Source organism: Typha latifolia, chromosome 9 (assembly GCF_019914945.1).
Source record: "Typha latifolia isolate L0001 chromosome 9, TyphaL0001v2, whole genome shotgun sequence".
NCBI lineage: Eukaryota > Viridiplantae > Streptophyta > Magnoliopsida > Poales > Typhaceae > Typha > Typha latifolia.
In genome coordinates, this window is record NC_133094.1 from 7609687 (window position 1) to 7632252 (window position 22566).

General features: G+C 39.5%; 1 protein-coding gene across 2 annotated transcripts in view; it reads right to left on the reverse strand.

Moving 5' to 3' along the window:
* Positions 1-22566, reverse strand: part of LOC140795143 (protein CIA1) — a 46901-nt gene that overhangs the window by 9304 nt on the left and 15031 nt on the right. For both annotated transcript variants that reach the window (XM_073147545.1, XM_073147546.1), the window contains exons 7-8: positions 13400-13462; positions 4209-4278 (exon numbers count right to left, since the gene is read on the reverse strand). In XM_073147545.1, the coding sequence (XP_073003646.1) occupies positions 4209-4278; positions 13400-13462 (133 nt within the window). The remainder of the gene's footprint in view (positions 1-4208; positions 4279-13399; positions 13463-22566) is intronic.

Sequence of the window (22566 nt, forward strand, 5' to 3'; positions counted from 1 at the left end):
ATCTATCACCTTCCTCTAGCCCGACCTATTCGTCCTTGTTCCCTTCATCCAATCTTGGCTGACTACTACCAATGCCGACCACCTCCTCGACTAGCCAATGCCTCTCGACTCTGAGAGACGGTCCACCTTCTCCGTTCTCCCTATAATTATGTATCGACATACACCATCTCCATACCACCCTACATAGCCGAACCACCATCATTGGCTACTTTCTTCCAAAATCCATCACCGTAGAATTGATCCTCCACCGTAGATCTATATTTTTTACTGTCTCAAAACTCCACAACCTAACTTAAGAGCTACATCCCATAAGTCTATCCCTTCTGACCTGCGACCACTACTCGGTCCATATCTCAAGATCTAACCGATCAAATCTTGTGATCTTGGATTCATTGGAAAGCTCTCTTCAAAATGACAACATACCCAAATTTCAAGAGATTCCAACAGGTAGAACTCTCAAAATCGCCTTCGCAAGGTCCACCCTAGAATCTGTCTAGAGACTGTTGTAGATTGGATCAAGCCATTTCCCATCTTATAGATTGGAACGTATATCAAATTTATTCCACAAGTGAGGTTACTGATGTGATCACTTCAATTCAAGTTACATTAGATGATCTTTACTATATCTATGCAAATGATTACTCAGCTACTTAAGAACACTGTTCTAGTGTATCAAATATAACATCAAACATATCAAGGCTGCAATCTTCAAATAATAAGAGACCTATTACAAGTATCACTTTTGAATTTTAGGACTTCCCAAGATCTACTAGTACCATAACCAAGACCTCATAAATTAGAGTTGGAGATATATTTGCATATGTCAAATGAAACATGTGATCCTAACACTTTTAATATATTAAATTGATGGAAAATGAATACACTAAAGTTCCCTATTATGTCTCAAATGACTTGTAATATTCTTTCTATACTAATCACTATAGTAGCATCAGAATTTGCTTTTAGTGCTAGATGGAGGGCATTAGATAGGGGTGAAAATAGGTCAGATTAAGTCCGATCAAAACCGCTACCCGATCTGGATCGGATAGGGATATAAATAAAAAAATCCTATCCGATCCAAATCTATATATTGATAATTTGTTACGAAAAATTCGAATCCGAATATGGATTCATGTATAGATGATGTTATCAGATATGAATTCGGATAAGAAATATCTGTTTAACCACTTATATAAATACCCAACCCTCTAAACCACCATAACCAAACCTCTCCATCTCTCCCAGTCGATAGCTACCTTCAACCCAACTCTCTAAAATCTCTCCTCGCCACCACCGATCATCATCTTCATTGCTATCACCTCTCCTAAGATAGTCTAAGGCTAAAACATAATTTTTAATTCTTCATTGGATGTTTAGATTATCAAAGGAAGAAACTCAGCCCTTCTATATGTAGAGGTCGAGTACAATGAGTCCTAGTCTACTAAAAGCTTATACAACTCGAAGCATGACTTGTTTTAAAAGCTTACATGACTTAATTAGACTTGCCTTAGTAGTTTAGATGACTTAATTAACTTGCTTTAAAGGCTTATATAATATAATTAGACTTACTTTAAGGGTTTACATCATAAAATAATTAAAAGATAAATAAACTTGATCTATCGAGCCCAATGCCTTTATCATGCGATCAAATCTGACCCGGTTCGTATCAATCCACCACGCTTCCGACCACTTATCCCAAGGTGCCCATAGTGGTGTGCATACCTTTCGTCACTCTTGGACTGCATATTCTCGATCTTCCTATGGGTCTCGTCTGCCACGTGAAAAAAAGCCCCACGATGGGTTTCACTCTAGGGCCCACTTGTTCAAGTCATAGTCCGCCCTAGTAGCAGATGGCTTGGGCCATGTCCTAACCACGGGCGGTTCGAACCAGGGACTTAGTGCATCCAATTTAGGCCATGGTTCAAATGCGGATGGTCCTAAGGTGCCAGATGTGGCGATTTGGGTAGGTCGGGGCCGAACTGCCGTCGATGGAAAGCTAGAGTTTTCAACCATAGCTTCCTCCGCAGGTGGGGAAGATGACCCCGCAGCCACTACTACGGGCAACTCCTGTGTGGCAGCAACATCTAGGAAGCTTTGCGATGGTGAGGGTGACTCCACCGCCACTGGAGTCGTGGTTGCCGCAGTTTGGGGCTTTCGTCCACCTCCCTCACTAGTGGAGTTTTCTAGTCATGGCTGGGTTGATTCTGTCATGGCCGGCGACGCTGGCAGTGCTAGATGGTGTTGGGCGGCTAGTGGGACCTCTGTTAAAGCCTGGATTGAGTCATTGATAGTCTCTTTCAAATCAACAAAAAGTTCTTTGAAAAACGTCTTCGCCCACGTCGGTGGCTCGTCGTCAGCGGTTGCCGGTGGTGGTGAGGAAACCTCCACAGGGGATGGCGACGAATTGTTGGTCCTCCATAGCTGCGACGAATTAGCTTTGGATTAGACGTTCACCGTCATCCAAGGAACGTTGGCTTTAATACCACAATTACGAACCAGATCTGGACCAATCTAAACATAAAAAAATTGTGATATTTTTATAGGTGGTAGCCTTGAAAGTTAGGGTTCTAATGGATTTAGTTCACGCGAATCAAAGGGTCGGGGTGAAATTATTTGATATTGCAGCGATCGTCGGAGGGTAACAGACGGCCAAGAGTAGTAGTGGATAATCGTACAATATGGTGGCTCATGGAGGTGATGGTGGCTCTGAGTTAGAGTAGAATTAGGGTTCTAAATTAGATATATTCCTACGAAAATAAATCTCTATGATTAATTTACTTCTACTTCTAGATTATCTTACTCTTACTCCTACGATAGTCTAAAGCTAACATATAATTCTTAAATTTTCATTGGATGCTTGGATTATTAACCAAAAAGCTCAGTCTCTCTATATATAGAGGTCCTAGTCAGACTAGCCTTAAAGACTTATACGACTCAAAGTAAAACTTGTCTTAGAGACTTACATGACTTAATTGGACTTGCCTTAGTAGCTTACATGACTTAACTAACTTGACTTAAGAACTTACACGATATAACTAGACTTGTCTTAAAGGCTTACATCATAAATTAATTAAAATATAAATAAACTCGATCCATCGAACCCAATACCTTCATAATGCAATCTAATCTGACTCGGTTCGTCTCAGTATTAGATGATTATCGAAGATCTTCGACTCCGAACGCGGAGGAAGTTTTGGTACTTAAATTTTGTAATTTTTCTAAATTATTAATTTTCTTTATTTTTAACATTATAACTAAAAGTTAAACCTTTTTTTATTTCGGGAAAAATATATTGAAAAGAGGATCTCCATATTGACTTGTCAAATTGTTCATCTTGTTCATCACATATCTAGGAATATATTATTGTGAATATATCTTCTTATATTTTAGCTTTTAAGATGATTTATAGAACATATTCATATTACTAGTGTGAGAGATAATTTTGTATTTATATGAATTGTTTCTTTTGACTAACTTTTTTTTTTCTAATTACTTATAGAAGAAGATGACACTAGTAATAAAGGTTTATTGGTGGCAAGCATGAAGTATATCAATTGCTTAAACATTTTTAGTGATCAATTGCTTGTTTTGTAACCTATGTGGGAAAGTTTCAGGTGATGAGTTGCTTGAACATATATTGTGATCCTTGTGGGGATATTTGTTACTTGTTGATTTTGTAATTGCAGGTTTCGTAACCCTTGCGGGGATATTTCTTACTTATTAGCACTCAGCATTATAAGTTGGATGATCATATATTTGTTTCTTATTAGCTTTGACGGAATCATCCAAGTTGGATGCATTATCATATATTCACATGAGTAATTAGAATTTTTATGTTAATTATTTGCTGTAATTCTATATCTCTATATGCTAATTTTATCTTTTAGGATTCATATTTTTCAATTGTTTGGCTTTCAAAATTTGTTTTATTATGTATATCAGGCTTCATCCCGATAAGCCCATTAAACACATCAAGCTGTTGAGCTGAGCTCAAGTCTCATCAAGCTAGAGACAAGCCGAGCTTTTTCAGCTCGAATAGAGCCAAGCCGAGCTAGGCCTAGCTCGCTCAAGCTCAGCTCATTTACACCCTACAAGGTATAGGTTTGAAATTTCGTAAAATCTCCTAATGAAAGATACAACATGGACATGGCAAACTACATTAGTGTTTAAACAGAACTACTATAAATAAATAAAAAGAGGACAAGTACCAAATTGTCATTCTTCCCAAGAAATAAACATATTGCATCATCTGCTGCTCCACTAGCTATTACACCCTCCCTGGCATGCACATATTTAACAATAGTAATTAGTACATTGTACTGGAAGCTTCAGATAATGACAATTGAGTACAAAGAATGAAATTGACATGTCATAAACAAGAAGAAGCTCAAACTGAAAATGATAATTGTCATTGGTTGTGATCATGGTCTTAAGATTATCCAGAAAACTGAAGAACGTTGATACTATAGAGAAGTTTTCACTTGCAAAAGTGACCCTCACCCTGCAGATGACAAATCATCAAGCTAGAAATGAACCCCTATATTATTGTTAAAAAGTTAAAATAGGCTCTTTGAGATGAAAACCATAAATTTATCTCACACTACCATAACAATGTAAGCAATTTTTTATACGAATGGAGGTCTAATCGCTCCATTCCAATTTACTTATCAACGGCGGCGATGCGAGGCAGCTAGTAGAGGAATGGAGGATTCAACAGCAAAACAGGTCTTTTTTGGGTTAGGCATTCAAATGCCTGCTGTTCAAATGGCCTTCCAATTTTCCCATTCTGGCATCCAAACAGCTTAACGTAAATTCCCGAGTAAGATCACAGGCATTCAAATGGCCTTCTTGGCATTCGAACATTTGTCTAGATCGCCTGGGAAATTCCTGATGCGTTCGAACGCCCTTCAGACCGTCAAAAGCGCAACAACTAATTTACTGGTTAAGTTAATTTATTTTTAGAGTTTGCTTAGGTTTTGACTTGTTTTCCTTTATTTAAGTGACTAGTCCAATTGAGAGAATATTTATGGGCTATTTTACTTGAGTTTGGAAGCAATAAAGTATTTTCTTCTCTTCTCTTTTCTCTCAAGTCTAGCCAGCGGGCAAGGTTTGTAATTTTTTTTCTTTCTATGCTGCGGTATTGTTTGATAGGGTTCCGTTGGGGGCCTATCAATTAGTATCAGAGCATTTATGGCTAGTTGACGAAACTTTGTTCTTCAATTCGCCACAAGGTTGGGGAGGATGGCAAAGACACGGGCAACATCAGTTGAGGACCATCTCTATGTGCTGGAGAGACTCTTCATCAACAAGGATATAACTGGAGCATTGGAAAGCCAAACAGAAAATAAATAATAACATAGAGAAGATGAAAGAGTAGATGCTTCCCATCCCAAAGATGCTGGCCAGGATGAAGAGGAGACCGATGGCCGCTCTTGCTAGGGTGATTAAGGGTGTCCAGATGAGGAAACCCGATCCGTTTCGGTCGGGATCGGCCGATTCCGACCGGAACGGGTGGGAACGGGTCGGATCCGACCCGTGGGACATTAATAATTGATATCCCCACCCCCCACTTGCCTCTCTCTCTTTTCTCTCTCTCTTTTCTTTTTTTCTCTCTTTCTCTCTTTTCTTTCTTTCTCTCTTTTCTTTCTTTCTCTCTTTCTCACGGGTCTTTTTCTCACCAGCGACCGAGTAGTGAGTAGATCTCCGGTGACCTCGACCTCCGGCGACGTTCTCCGACGAAGATTCGACGACCTCGATCTCCGACGACCTTGGGTAAGTTTTTTTTCAATTTTTAATTTTTTTTTCATTGTGCAGCAGCTGCACCTGCACCTACAGCAGCACAACCTACAGCAAGTGCTGCTGTGCACCTACTGCAGCAACAGTAGCACCAGCAGTGATAGCAGCACCTGGTGCTGCTTATGCAGTTATGCCTCATAAATTTTAAATTATTTTATATTTTATTTTAATTTTTGTTTATATTTTTTAGTTGCAGAGTTAAAATATGATACCGACATTGGGTGGCAACATTGCAGCACTATTGGGCAAGATAAAAAACGTGTTAAATGCAACTGGTGTGGAAAGAAAATAAGTGGTGGTGTAAGCCGTTTGAAAAAACATTTAGCTAGAAGACAAGGAAATGGAGCAGCTTGCACTCAAGTATTCTTGAAAGTTAGAAAGCAGATGTTGGCTCATTTAATTGCCAAAAAGAAAGATAAATAATCTGCACAACAAAGAGAGTCAATGGTTCGTAAAGAATTGATGAATAATCCTGTACACATTGATGATGATAACAGTGAGCAAAGTAAGGAGGATGAGAAGGAGAGACAGATGAAGAGGGCAATGAAAGAGAGCAGAAATATGCATAGAGAAGAGAAAGAGATGAGAAGAAGCACTGGTGATAACTTTCAAAGATCTAGATCAGTTAATATATGAGGAGAGAGAGAATATGGGGGCAGCAGTTCTACCCATAGGACTCCTGGAGTTACAACAAAATCTGAAAATATTAGACTAATGGATACATATCTTCAGAAAAAAAATGGGTCGTATATAGACTTCCATCAAGACAGCTCTCAAACGAATTAAAAATGCAAAGTTTTTCTTCTACAACCATATTCCTTTCAACGTAGATGATAGTCCTTACTATCACACTATGATGGATGCTATAGAATCAGTAGAGGTAGATGAACTTCATACTTATATTGAGACATTTAAACATTTAAACGGTATGGGGATGAATTTGGTTGTACACTGATGTGTGATGGGTGGAGTACACAAAACAGAAAAAATATAATTAATTTCTTAGTGTACTCTGGCATGGGGACAATATTTTTGAAGTCTGTGGATGCTACTGCTCATTTCAAAATTGCAGATTATATTTGTCAGTTGATGAATGAGGTGGTACAAGAAATCGGTAAAAAAAAGAGTAGTCAAGTGGTTACTAATAATGGGGCAAATTATAAAACTGCTAAAAATTTACTGATAATTAAAAGACCTCATTTATATTGAACGCCATGTGCTGCACATTGTATTGATATGATGTTAGAGGATATTGTAAAAGAGCTTGAAATTGACATGGTCATACGTGAAGGTCAGAGGTTAACAAATTTTATATATAACCATAGTTGGGTTCTTAATTTACTCAGGCAGATGACTGGTGGTAGGGAGATCATCAGACCCAAGGTCACTAGATTTGCCACTCACTTTTTAGCATTGGAGAGCATCATGCGCTATAAGGATGATATTATACGGATGTTTACATCACAGGAGTGGTCTATAAAAATTAAGAATATGAAACCTAAAAATAAATCTTTAGGTAAAACTTTGAAAAATATGGCACTTAGAAATGCATTTTGGGATAATATTACAATTGTCACCGCAGTATTTGAGCCTCTTGTTAAAGTATTAAGACTTGTAAATGATGATGATAAGTCTGAGATGGGTTTCTTATATGAGTTAATGGACATAGCTAAAGAATCAATAAAAAAAATGTGAGTCAAAATTATAGGAAGTGGTGGAAGATGATTAATTGTAGATGAAACAAATAAGTACATAGAGATATACACGCTGCTAGTAGGCATGCTTTTAAGTTTTAAGTTTTAATTTACTAATTTACTTTTATTTATAAATATTTAAAAATTTGAATGCTTATAAATTTTAAATTTCTACAATGTATTTTCTTAATCCAAGATTTCAATTCTCTAAAAATGTCAATAATGATAGTGAAGTCTTGTTGGGGGCTAGAAAGGTAATTAGCAAGCTTGAGCCCGATGTTCATAAACAAATCCTGTGCGATAAAGAAGTGAGTTATGATTCAATTAAATAATTTTCTTATTATTTGTTTCAAGTTTTAACTTCCAATATAATCAATAAGCTAATAATATATTTCTGATTTCATATTGAGAGATATAGATTGAGAGTTGGGCAATTCAGTACTGCTAAAGTTGTTGCAGCTATATCTCATAACACTTCAACTGAATGGTGGTCTATCTATGGATGGGAGGAGGCACCAAATTTGACGCCAATAGCAAAGAAGATTTTAAGTCAAACTGTGTCTCAATCATAGTGTGAAAAAATTGGACTACTTTCTCCTTAATTCACACAAAAACACGCAACCGATTGACAATGGAAAGCAGAAAATGAACAACTGATTGATTTAAATCATATTTTTGATGAAGAAGACCCCTTGACTCCATGGATCAGAGAAATAGAGAACAGGTTATTAGATGACAGAGATAACCCATGGTTAGATAAAATATTGGGAGAGACCACGACGAGGACAGATGCTGGTACGAGTCATTCAGCAGCGAGAGATAGTATACCTACTAGTACTAATCATAGTCCTAATGATACATATGATAATGAGATCATTCCATCTACATTTGTTGAGGAAAGTCAAAGAGGCATAAGGAGTGAAGACAGAGAAACTGAGGATATATATACGTATCAGTAATGTCGTCATGAGATGCATTTTGGTTGCTACGATTATGTTACATCGAGTATTTATTGTTTGGAGCCATCACAAGATCCATATGCTAATTATTATCCTCAGTATCCTTAGTATTCTCAGGCACAAGATCCAAATACTGATTATTATCCTCCTCAAACGCAAGTCACACAACAAAATCCATACAATATGACTAGTATGATAGAATCACTTTTTGGAGCATCAGGTCCCAAATATCAATATTTATCGACTTATGGTGTTATGATGATAAAGATTATAGAAATTTACGAGAACCAGCTCAGTATTCATCAAAGTTTTAAATTTTGAGTGAGTTAATACATTTCTTAAGTTTTTAGACTTCATATGTGAGTAATTTTTTTGCATTTTTCTACATTTTTAAATAATATTTAGAATTTTATATAATTAAAAAATAGTCCGATTCGATACGAACGGCCGATACGTATCATTTTTCTAGACGGCCAATACGTATCATTTTTCTAGATGGCCGATACGTATCATTTTTATAGACGGCCGATACCGATCCCGATCCCAATACTGGGAACCTTGATAATAACTAATCACTAGCCCACTATATATAAAAAAAAACTAAACCTTTTTGTTGCCCCCTCTCTCTCTCAATTGCTCCTCTCTGATGCGTCTGGCGGAGGCAGCAAGCATCGATGCCAAGCAAAGGCGTCAAGTGCTGGCAGCAATCGGATAATGGTGGTAACCGAATAATGATTTTGTTGAAACTATGGATCGCCTCATCTCCTCCTCTTCTTTTCTCTCTCTGACATTGGAAACCACCAATTTTTTTTCTTCTTTTCTCTGTGCTTTAATTAATGGGAAAGAGGCCATGTGCTCTCATGTTAATATTGGAAACCACCAACAATTAATGCATTTCAAACCACCAACTATTAATATTATTTCAGATCATGATAATTTACTCTTAAGATGTTAATGAAATATGTATACATAGTTGTGAATTATAAATTTGTAATCAATTATTTTATGGTTGTGAATTGCACTATTAAAATTTATAAATGCTATATTAGTATATATATTTTATATAGAACTATTTTTTATTTTTTATATATTAAAATTACTAGACCTCCTTGGTGGGCCTTTCACCTAAGCATTAGGTGGTGAGGTAACTGCTTGCAACCTGTGGCCACTTTTCAATACAATGACTGTTGAGTTATTTCATCAGAGGAATCAGGAGGATATACAACTGAAGGTGAAACCTTTTAAGCTCAGATTATAGCTCATGCCATGAACTTGGCGTGTATGCACGAGGATCAGCTAGCAAGAGGAAGGCGAACGCAAGGCCAAGCGATGATCTTACCTACACCGACTACTATGGTAAACCCAGCATCGATCACGCCCAGCTGGAACCTAGGGCATAACCAATAGGAGGCCGACTAGTTGGCATGGTACATGCCGCAGTTCTATTAGGTAACGTCTTTCAACATTTGACTTATGTGCAGATGCGAGAGTGATAAGAAAATGGTTTATGCTTTAACTAAGACGAGAAGTTCGTTCGCGAATACCAATGCCAGGTAAAACAATTGTTCGTGGTAGTAGCTGAATCAAACTTTAATGGCACAGCAAATAAGGATGGTCAAAGTAGCCACCCTAGATGATGCAGTGGAATCATTGGAGATCACATTGCATGCTTTATCCAGATGTGTGACACCACATACTCTACGAATTGCAAGATCCTAGGAAAAAAAGTTAGTGTCAGTGCTAGTTGATAAAAGGAGAATTCATAATTTTGTGAAGTCAATCATTCGAAGGCTTCAAGTTAGTGTCAGTGCCTGCTACACCATTTTTGTATCAATTGGCTAGACTGCAAGGAGATTTGTCGTGATGCAAAGATCAGACTACAAGACTATTGCTTCCTCGTCTCCTAGGAGTACAAGGCTCTGATATCGTCTTGGGAGTGTAGTGGTTGCACGTGATATGTTGAAGACTATGTTCCGGATGCACGAGCATTACGAGTAGATGATGCCATTTGGTTTGACGAATGCACTGACTACTTTCCAAGCTTTCATGAATGATATATTTAGGTCGGTCCTCTGAAAATTTGCTCTTGTATTTTTTGATAGCATTCTTATCTACTGTAGGACATACAAGGAGCATGTACAACACCTGCGTTTCATCTTTGTCATTATGCAAGAGCAAACATTGTTTGTAAACAAGAATTGTTCATTTGGTCATATCGAAGTGGAGCATCCAAGTCACACCATTTCAATTGAGACAGTCAAAACCAATCCAAACAAGATTGCATGCATATTGGAGTGGACGGGTTACTATTGCAAGTTTGTACAATATTATGGAAGGATAGCAGCGCCCTTAACTAAATTACTTGACTAAATTAATACAAAAGAATCGGTTCCAATGATTAACAGAGACGAAAAAAGCATTTGAGGCACTTAAGAAAGCAACAATAACAACGCCCATCTTGGCTCTTCCGGATTTTGAGCAACTGTTTATAGTAAAGGTAGATGCTTCAGGTGATAGGATCGAAATAGTAAAAATACAGAGGGTTCGATCAATTGCCTACTATAGTCAGGCATTGTCTGAGCAAGGGAAGGCATGTTCCACATATGAAGAGCTAATGGATGTTGTCCAGGGAATGGAAAAATAGCGTTGTTACTTGATGGGGCCGATGGTTTATCGTGCAAATAGACAACCGTAACCACAAGCATCTCTTTGGATAGAAAATATTGACAAAAGATCAAGAATGATGGATGGCCATGTTGTTGGGATATGATTTTGAGATCAAATATTAGCCGGGATGTGAAAACAACGTGGCTGATGCTTTTATCACGCCAACGGCTAAAGATGGTTCCTAAGCCAACAAATGATTTAGTGGAGAAGCCAGACCTGACTTCAAAAGGTTTGGTAGTGCTGGTGGCTAAACTGGCGAAGATATCTGGGTCATGTCCTACTTGGTTGGAGAGAATGCAAGCAATAGCAAGTACTAGCTCACAACTAGATGAGCTTTGCAAATGGGTATGTGCAAGTGGAAGACGATTGGATGGGTTTCCATAGCGGGCTCAGATCTGTGGCTCGAAGGAACTTTAGTATTACTATTGAACTTCGATGAGAAGCAGAATTTCTACACAAGTTCCACGATACAGCCATAGTGGGACATTTAGGAGTGTTTGCGGGCATATAAACAACTAGTGGAGAATTTCTTTTGAAGAGGGATGCAAGTGGATGTGCACTGTTATGTTCAGGCCTGCGATATTTGCCAAAGAAACAAGTATGAGGCACAACGATCTACAGGGTTGTTACAACCATTGCCAATTCTATATCATGTTTGGAAGAATATTTCAATAGATTTTATCGATGGGTTACTTAATTCAATGAGGTATTCCATCATTTTTGTGGTGGTTGATCGACCATTTAAGTATGGATACTTTGTGGCCTTAAAACACTCATACTCTGTTAAGTCGGTCGTGGAGGCATTTGCTAAGGAGGTCTTATTACATTGAGTGTCGCAGACAACTGTCTCAAACAAAGACTCGATGTTTGTCAGCAACTTTTGGCAAGAATATTTTTTCTTGCAAGGGACTAAGTTGAAAATGAGTATTGCCTCCCGCAAATCGATGGCCAGACCAAAATCCTAAATTGCTCTATAGAGATGTATTTGCGATGTTTTGCAGGATGCGTCAGAAGCAATGGGCGAAGTGGCTATCTTGGGCCAAGTTTTGATAAATCCTATCGATCATCAATTGTGCATTGCTATGAATACAGGGTGGTGTTGGTTGATCAGGAATTGAGAAGCCGTGATGATCCTACAGTTTCTGAAGGACAACTTGGTGATTGCTAGTAATGGAATGAAAGTTCAACAAGACAAGCATCATTGGGAATTAGAATTTCAGATGGGGAACTAGGTATACCTCAAGTTGTAATAGTATTGCAAGAAGTGGCGGGCAAACAACAAATTATTTGCTCATTTTTATGAGTCATTTGAAATTATTATACGAATTAGACTAGTAGCAAATGATCTTCATATTCCAGAGGGATCACGCATTTATCTATTGTTTAATATGTCTCAGCTGAAAAGGCAGAACTGTGTGGACGAGCCCAATATGCCCTATCTACCCAAATTGCTAACAATGGGGAGATTGTTTTGGAGCCCAAAGTGATCCAGAATTTTCGTTAGATCAAACATCATTATGTTGTGTAGGATAGTCTTGTAAGAAGTATTGTCAGTAGAGGATGCTACCTAGGAGAATTTTGAAGACTTGAAGCAGCAATTTCTATATATCAACCTTGAGGATAAGGTTCGTCTTCAAGAGAGGGGAATGATAGTAGGGGTTGTTGGTGGTTCTTGATTTAAATACAGATTGAACACGATCAAACCGCTTCAAATTGTATCATTTTCTATCTTTATTTTAAGAAAATAAGATGATTTCTGGTGTGCAAACAGCTCAAGACCTGGCCAGGCATTCGAATGGCCTTCCAATTCGCCCAACCTAGTGTGCAAACAGCTTAATAACACAAACTTTTGAGAGAGACTCATAGGCATTTGGACGGCCTTCTTGGAGTTTGAACCAAAATTCTAAGTATCGGTTTTGTGATCGGTATTAGCTGCTTGAAAAAATGATACGTTTTGGGAGATTCCGATTGAGGATCAGTCAATTCAGTTGTATCAACCGATACGTAAATCCATAGTTTGAACACTAGTCTGGTTTGCCTTGGGAAATTCCGATGCGTTCAAATGCCCTTTAGGCCATTCAAACACCCGACAGCCAGTTCATTAGTTAAGTTAAATTAATCTTGAGAGTTTTGATTAGGTTTTGGCCTATTTTCTTTTCTTAAGTGGTTAGTCTGATTGAGAGACTATTTACAGAGGTGTAATTATAAGAACAAAGTTTGAGAACACATAATTGTAGATGTTGCAAAATGCATCTTTCCACATATCGAGCATAAAGTTCATACCTTGACCAATGAACTGAAAAGATGGTTCGGTCATGATATCCAGAGAGAGTACAGAGGTGTCTCCTGAAATAACCAAGCAGGCATTGTCAGAGAACATATAGCAACAGAGAGCAAAGAACTGTAAGGTAAAAGTATTCAAGAGAACATTACATAGTCAAGTCTATTTGCATATATAGTGCAATTGGTCCCAGTACCACTTCCCTCTTTATGACTTCTATTTCAACTCATTTTATGCCTTGGTTTACTCAAACTGTTATTTTAGACATGCAATTGTAACCTACTTATAGAAGTAGAAATTATGATACCATCCATCACCAGCATGATTACTTTCTTTCAACTGCATTACCTACCACAGATAAGGTGGACCTTTATCTTGATTGAAAAATAAATCAACTATTTACTTGAGTCATAAGTAGTTGCTAAAAGTAGGATATATATTATTAGTTTGTTACCTAATAGCTTAAGCTTTGAGAATAGCCGGTGAGTTAATATGGTTAAAAGTATGATATGTATTGTTAGTACATTATTTAATAGTTTATGCTTTCAAAATAGTGGTGAATTTAACATGTTAAAAGTACGATAATATTTTTTCTATGTTACGTATAGCTTAAGCCTTTAGTCAACTGATTATGTAACACGATATCAAAGCAGAGGTTCTAAGTTTGAATCCCACTACCCATATCTGCTATCTAAAATATAAAACCTCTGCCTATTTAAATCAAGTCCAATTTTTAGACCCATCAAAATATCGCAAGCTTAGAATGAAGAGAAGTGTTAGATATAATTTATGCATAATTACACAGACTCCCTGAGCTATTGTTCATGTTCACAAACTCTAATTTATTTGTTGTGGCACATAGACCACCCTACCTATGTAAAACCTCTGAAACGCCCCTTCAATTAGTTGTACATTTGGTCTTTTTTCATTAAAACATGTCACTTGACTATCACATGACCATCGTGATCAATTTTAGGCATCTCTAGGCATTATTTGGTCATACTTTAGAGGAAAGAAAGAGAAAATTTGAGGTAAAACGGTCATTTGATATTTTTCATTAACACCCTTTGAAGGGTGAGATATTAGATAGTAAAGCAGATCAAAGTGTCACAAAAAATAAATAAGAGGATCTATGAGATAATGTAAAATATTTCATGTAATTAACCTTATAAAAAATAAAAAACACAATTCTCTAAGACCTTGTTTGGATTGAGATTAAGCTTCAAACTTGATAAGCTAGCCCTATTTTTTAGTCTTGATTTAGGCACCTTATACTAGGCTAAGAAAATCCGGTGTTGATAAGCTAGCCCTGTTTTAAGACTGCCTAGGTGCTAAAAAGTGCTCGGCGGGCTTATGCTGTGGACCACCATATGATGATGTGAATCAAAGTGGGTCAGATTTTCTAAGCAGATCAGGTTTAAAAAACTAACTTGCTTAGTTGTTCTCTCTCACTCGTTGTTCTCTCAATCGATAGCAAAACCCTAAAAAAGAAATCCCCTCCACGGCCAGCGGCAACAAAGACGGCGACTAGCAACCTCTCTCAAACCCTCCCTCACGAGCTCTTCCCTCTCCTAACAGTGGATGGCGAGCAATGATCTCAAGCTTGTGCGGCACCATTGAGGACGAGCTCATGCGACCGTCGTGGAGCTTGGGCTTGTGCAGCAGCAATGGCATAAAGGTCAATTCCTGGAGCGACGATGGCGTGGAGGTTAGGACCATGCGTGGAGCAGACATCCCTCTCTCATTGCCTTCCTTCTCCTGCTGCTATAATGGCAGTGATGGAGTCTAAAAATGTATGCTAGCTGCTATAATGGCAGTGGAGTCTAAACACAAGTTGGACCATCACTTATCCCTAAAAATGTGTCTAGCTGGACACCACCCACCGCTTATCTCCAAATATTTCAGATATTGGACATGTGGAGTCTAATAGAAGGGAATGAGATGCATTTAATTTTCATCACACCAACAAAGATTAATCTCCCTAATACACATTGTTAGAGTCTTTTCTTATTGCATTAATTATTTATTTTTATTAAAATAAATTTTTTGTAAGTCGCGTTCGAACGCGGAAAGGGGCGCATTCGAACGTCTTTGCAAACGCCTGCATCAAGTTCACAAAAATAGAGAACGTGAAATGTGCGTTCAAACGCGGTCGGGCACGTTCGAACATCTGCATCAAGTTCACATCGATAGTGAATGTCTTTTGTGCGTTCGAACGCGATCAGGTGCGTTCGATCGCTCTCGGCGGGAGTCCAATAGAATTAGGGTTAATAATTGTTATTTTGGCTTGTTAGTTAGCCTCTATAAAGATGTGGATGGCAGCCAAAATCATTATGCTACTAGAATATTGGTTTCTTGTCTCTTTATCTTCTCTCTAGTCTCTCTACCCTAATCTCCCTCCTCCCTTTTCACCAACCTACTACCTCTATCGTTGGCAATGTCTCTCCTAACTTCTAATCTCCCTCGTCTGTTGAGTCCTATGTTTTTCTTAGAATCTCGACCACTTCTTCCTCTTCGTCTTTATCCCTTAACTATATCAACTATCCACCCTAATCTCTATTATCATCCATAACCCTAACATCTACTCCACCCGTCACCACCATCATCATCCGCACTATATCATATTTTCGTCCCAGTTGCAGTTCGAATCTATGATGGGCATAAATAAAAAAATCGTAGATCAAGAAGTTACGGATCGATCCAATTTGGTTTCGTAATTTTTTGACTACGGGAGAATATTTGATAAATATTTTTCCTCGGTTGCGCGGACTGCTTCCTACAATCAATCCAGATTTTGAAGGGATCGTTCTGTAGCCTAACAATTAGTGTCAGAGCATGTCTTCCTCGGACTAGATGCTGACCACAAGAAAGACCATACCAAAACATCATGAAAGCAATTTTGAGGTTACTAAAGAGACATCTTTTCATAGACGGGAACTACGTCTCACCTTGAGGACAAGGTGAACGGAAACATGGTGGAATGATGTGATTCGAACTAGATCAGATCACCTCGAAAGACATTGAGCTTGATAGATCAAGTCTAGTTATCTTATTTATTATTCTTATATTGTTTAGTCAAAGTCTTAGTATGTTAAGATTTTATTTAATTAGCTAAATCCAGCTCTGCGCAGTTTCAGGAAAATATTTGCAGAATATTATACAGATATCCGAATAATATCAAATTAGTTGGATAATATCACCAACCTCCAGATCTACAAGTTTGGTATTTATGACTTCTCCAGATGTGAAATCTATGTACGAAAAAACGAAGGGTTAATCCGAGAATATAAAAAAAAACTGGTCTAGTTAAATTTGTTTTAGATTTTTTGATTTAATCTATATAAATAGGGTCTTATGGCTTGTATCTTAGGCATGTTTAGAATGAAAGATTAATTGGCTTTTGCCCTGGCATCTCTCTCAACTAGGCTGAGGCCTCTACATCTCCCTCCTACCTCTTCACCAACTAGCGCCACCTCTTCAATTGGCACGGTCTCATCTAGCTTCTAATCTCCCTCTACCGCCGATCCCTCTAGTCCTGTAGGGCAGGCCAACTTCTCCCCCTTCGTCTCTTTATCTTAATTGTCTTTACCTTCCGTACAGTTTTTACCACAGTTGTAGGCCAATCACAGCCTTCAACCATCTATCGCATCCGCATCCGTAAACCACCACCACCATCATCAATTGCCGAGCCCCCTCCATCAACTACTCGGCCTCCACTCCATTATCACCTCCATCCTATACTTAGAAATCCGTGCCTCCCCCCGCGGATCCCAAATCCCATGCGAAACCGCTACGAATCGGATCAAGTTTGTTCGTAACAATTGGTATCAGAGCCAGGCGGCCACGGTAGGACTGAGTCAACCAAAGTCCATGGGTGTGAACATGGACTTGGCGGATGAACTTAAGAGCATGTTCCAAACATTGCTGCATAGGGTGGACGCAATGCAGAATGATAATGAACCGATCGGCTTCGTTATCTCCTCGACGAAGATCAGTGCCTCAAGGTATGGGACCACCCCAAACCGATACCCCACAGGTCCAAGTACAACATGTTAATGTCAATGATCCTCTTTTACCTATGCCTACATATCATCCCCCACCTCCGATACAAAACCCAAGACCAGCGGCGGTGGAACCCGAGGCGTGCGGCACCGGTGCGCTTCGTCGATGAAGAAGATTGACACTTTGAGGATGAAGTTGATCCCTTTGGAGATGGTGATGGACGTGCTCGAGGATTCAGAGAAGGAGATCGACAAACACATAGGTTCAGACCCGAACCAAGGATCTTTCACGAACCCGACAATGTTATCCATGAGAGAACCGCATGCTCAGACTTTCCAAAATTCCAAGACAGTGATCCGACAGATTGGGTGTTTCAAGTGGCGCAATACTTTGGCCGTGAGGATGAAGCAAAAACATAAGGCTCTCAAGATGGTAGCAAAAGCAAATTGGGGCAACTGAGATGGGCGGTTTGTGCCTAATCACCGGCTGAAAATTCTGCGGGGTCAAAGACAACCGCTGCTAGTACTAAAGCACGACCACCTTTGAGACATTCTTCCGATGTTAGAGGAAGCACAAGACCCCCCGTTTGAACTCTTACACATGCTTAGGTAGAGGAGCGAAGAGCGAAGGGGCTTTGTTTTCGATACGACGAATGTTTCACCCACGGTCATCGGTGCTCCAAACCGATCGAGAGTATGATGCTCATCAACGGTCTCGAAGAGGACCCCCGTCTGAGATAATTCATTCAGATATTTGAGGATGAGATTGTTGGTGATGGAGAGTGTTCAGAAGAGGTCGTGGAGGAGGGCGTGGAAGAAGATATCCAAGCTGAAGCATCGATGCATGCATATTCAGGTACTTTCGCGCCAAGGACATTGCGGGTAGACGGACTCGTTAGAAAGCATTGTGTGCACATCCTTATCGATTCGGGGAGTACACAACTTTCTAAATGAGATGTTAGTGAGGAGATTGGGCTTGGATGCCGAACCAACCGCAGGGTTTGACATTGCTATTAGAGATGGCACGAAGTTTTAGGCGGAGGGCTTGTGTCGCGGGGTCGGTATACGGGTGCAAGGATATAATATCATTGTGGACTTATATCCGTTGGTGCTGCGAGGAGCGAACATTGTTCTTGGCACTCAATGGTTATAGAGTTTAGGACCTGTCACATTTGATTTCCGGAGCATGTGGATGAAATTTAAGGAAACAAAGATGTGCGGTTTGATGGCGTTCGATCTCCGTCTATTCCAGCGATGCAACCGATGGTGAGGCTGCCTTGTGAGAGTGATTTAGCCTACCTCCTTCAGTTAAGACCAATAGGAGATAAGCCTCTAATAAGTCCAAGTACTACAAATGAATTGTCTATCTTATTAGATAAATTTGCTAGACTGTTTGAGGAGCCAAAAGAGCTACTACCAAGCCAAATGGCGGACCATCGCATAGAGATTATGCCCGGGGCTACACCGGCGAATGTGAGACCATATCAATATCCACATGTGCAAAAGGAAGTTATCTCCAAGATGGTAGCCGAGATGTTAGAACAAGGCCTCATACAACCAAGTCATAGCTCTTACTCATCGCCCGTGCTTTTGGTGCGGAAGAATGATGAAACATGGCGTTTTTGTGTCGACTACCGGGCACTAAACGCTATCACCGTCAAGGATCGGTATCCCATTCCGGTCATAGAGGAGCTATTGGACCAGCTTGCGGGGGCGACCATATTCAGCAAGCTTGACTTGACGGCCGGGTATCATCAAATTAGAGTTCACCCGGCGGATGTGCATAAAACTGCATTTCGGACTCCGGACGGGCACTACGAGTTCCGAAGGATGCCCTTTGGTCTCACCAATACTCCAGTTACTTTTCAAGGCCTCATAAATGATATTTTCTGGCCTCTACTACGAAGGTATGTCTTGGTATTCTTTGACGATATTTTGGTGTACAACAAGACTAAATTAAATCATTGGCGGCATTCGGAGGATGTGCTGAATTTGTTGAAGCAAAACCAACTGAAGATTAAGAAGTCCAAGTACCTATGGGGAGTACCACAGGTAGAGTATTTAGACCACTTGGCCGATCCCTACTTCCACGACAGGATTGCGAGGATTCTTAGGGCTGACTGGGTATTATTGCCACTTTATCACCGGGTATGGTAAAATCGTTGATCCTCTCACTTTTTTGGTGAAAAATGACTCTTTTAGATAGACGGATGAAACCACTACAGTCTTTGAAAAACTAAAAATAGCAATGACAACGGCACCTGTTCTAGCTCTATCGGACTTCACCAAAGAGTTCGTTGTGGAATGTAATGCGTCGAGAGTTGGCATAGGAGTTGTACTAATACAAGGAGGACGTCCCATAACCTTTCTTAGCAAGCCTTCATTACCAAAATCCCAGCAATTATCGACCTATGAGAGAGAGATGTTAGCAATTTTGCATGCGGTGACAAAGTAGAAACCTTATTTAATCGGTAGGTAATTCATTATCTGAACCAATCAAAGGAGTCTTCCATACTTTATGGGACAACGTATTTACACTCCGGCACAGCAGAGATGGGTCACAAAATTGTTAGGGTATGATTATGAAATTTAATACAAGGGAATAGAAAATAAGGCGGTGGATGCACGATCACGCCAACTCGATACCACCGAGCTCGCAGCATATTCTTCTCCTACTTTTCCCTTCCTTGATGAGCTGAGGTATGCATGTACGTCTGACCTAAATGTTTTGAGATTGTTATAGAAGGTATTGGATGATCTGAAGCGCCATCTAAAGTTGGAGAATCGAGGCAGTTTGCTGCTGGACCGCAGGTGCATTCGGGTGCCCGCAAATGATAGATTGCGGCAGAAATTGTTGGAGCACTTCCACCAAACTCTAGAGGCTGGTCATGAGGGTGTCTTGAAGACTTACATGAGGGTATCACAGAGCTGCACATGGCTAGGACTAAGGCGGGATGTGAGGAGTTTTGTTCGTGCTTGCGAAATCTGTCAAAGGGCTAACGCAACCACATTAAAATCGGACGGATTACTTTAGCCTCTATCAATACCGAACCGTATTTGGGAAGACATTTCTATGGATTTCATAGGTTTTCTACTGGTACGTGGTTATTCCGTTATTTTTGTGGTCGTTGACAGATTGAGCAAGTATGCGCACTTTTCTGCATTGTCACATCCATTTTTAGCCAAGTCAATGGCTAGAATTTTTGTTAGAGATGTTGCTCGGTTGCATGGCATGCCACGCATGATTGTCTCCGATCGTGATTGTGTATTTATAAGCGACTTTTGGATGGAGTTTTTCAAATTGCAGAGGACTCGATTGAACTTCAGTTCAGCCTACCGTCCACAGACGGACGGCCAAACCGAGGTGATCAATCAAGGCATTAAGCAGTATTTGTGGTGCTTTGTTGGAGAGATGCCGAGACGATGGTTGGAGTTCTTACTGTGGGCGAAGTGGTCTTACAACACCGCCCACCACAGCAATATTGGCATGACTCCATTTGAGGTGGTGTATGGGCACGCGACTCCGACATTACGCACCTATGATCCAGTGGCATCTGCAGATCGGACGGAGGTGGACTTAGCATTGATGATAGAGACGCCACATTGAGGAAGTTGCGTGCCCATATTAAACTTGCTCAAAATCACATAAAGCAAGTTTATGATCGCAGCCATCAGGAGCAGAAGTTCAACATCGGTAGTTGGGTGTTTGTGAGGGTACAACCATATCGACAGGTGACCTTGCATTCGATGTGTAACCAAAAGTTAGCACATCGCTACTTTAGTCTGTTTTAGGTGTTAAAGCACATCGGTCCAGTTGCATATCGTTTGGAGCTGCCTAAGGGGTCGAGAGTACATCATGTCTTCCATGTTTCATTGTTGAAGTAGCGGATTGGAGATCATCTGATCATTAGATCAGTTCTACTAGAGCCATTGGAGGAGACAGAGATCGTAGAGTCAGTTCGTGTACTTGCTAGGTGCTGCTGACATCATGGTACCAAATTAGAGATGGAAGTTCTAGTTAAGTGGCTTGGCAAGTAATCCAATGAAGCGACATGGGAGTTGGAGACGAACATCTTGGAGCGTTTCCCCGACTTTACATCTTGAGGGCAAGGTGGGAGGAGCGTAGTGGGCTGATACACTTTGTTAGAGTCTTTTTTTATTGCATTAGTTATTTATTTTTATTAAAATAAATTTTTTGTAGGTCGCGTTCGAACGCAAAAAGGGGCGCATTCGAACGCCTTTGTGAACGCCTGCATTAGGTTCACAAGCGTTCGAATGTCTGGCATCAGGTTCGCATCGACAATGAACGTCTTTTGTGCGTTCGAACGCGATCGGCGGGAGTATAATAGAATTAGAGTTAATAATTGTTATTTTGGCTTATTGGCTAACCTCTATAAAAGTGTAGATGGCAACCAAAATTATTGTGCTACTGGAATATTGATTTTCCTGCCTACTGGAGGGATCATCAACTTTTGGCACCTTCTCTACTAGGTACACACACCAATGTGTCTAATCAGTGATGTCCATATCAAACTAGTAATCCCATTAGAGATTGTTAACATCTTAAAAAGGTATTTAAAACATGAGAATGAGCTAGTAGATTTTAGCTGTCTTAACAAATTATTAATGTGCAGATGTAGGTTTTGTTATTACCTAAGCTTAAGTTTTTCTGATCCATTGATTATCTAATATAGCAACTTTGTAGATTTAAGCATACACAACATGAAATGCAATTTAATACATACTAGCAATGAAGTAGCAAACCAGGACAAGGCAATATTGTTATCCCTTGAGTACTAAGAAATCTCTCCTATCTTTCAAGGTACACTAATGCAAAGACCACAATAATCATATCGTTTGAATTGTATGGTAGTGCTACCAACTCTCTTTCATAAAGAATAAGAGAAATTGAACAATAACTTCAGATCGAGCATATAATTATTGTGGGCATCTAGTAAAACCAACTACTAGAGAGATGGTAAATCAGCAAGGAACATACTGACAGATATCAGATATCATCCATAAATTATTTAATAGTTAATTTGTCCTAGTAAATATGGCCAGCTACATGATTCCCTTTGCAATCCCATGATGGATGGGAATCTTGGTAGGCTAAAATTCCAAAATGGATGAGCTAATATTCCAGAGTTAAAAATACACTTGTACTC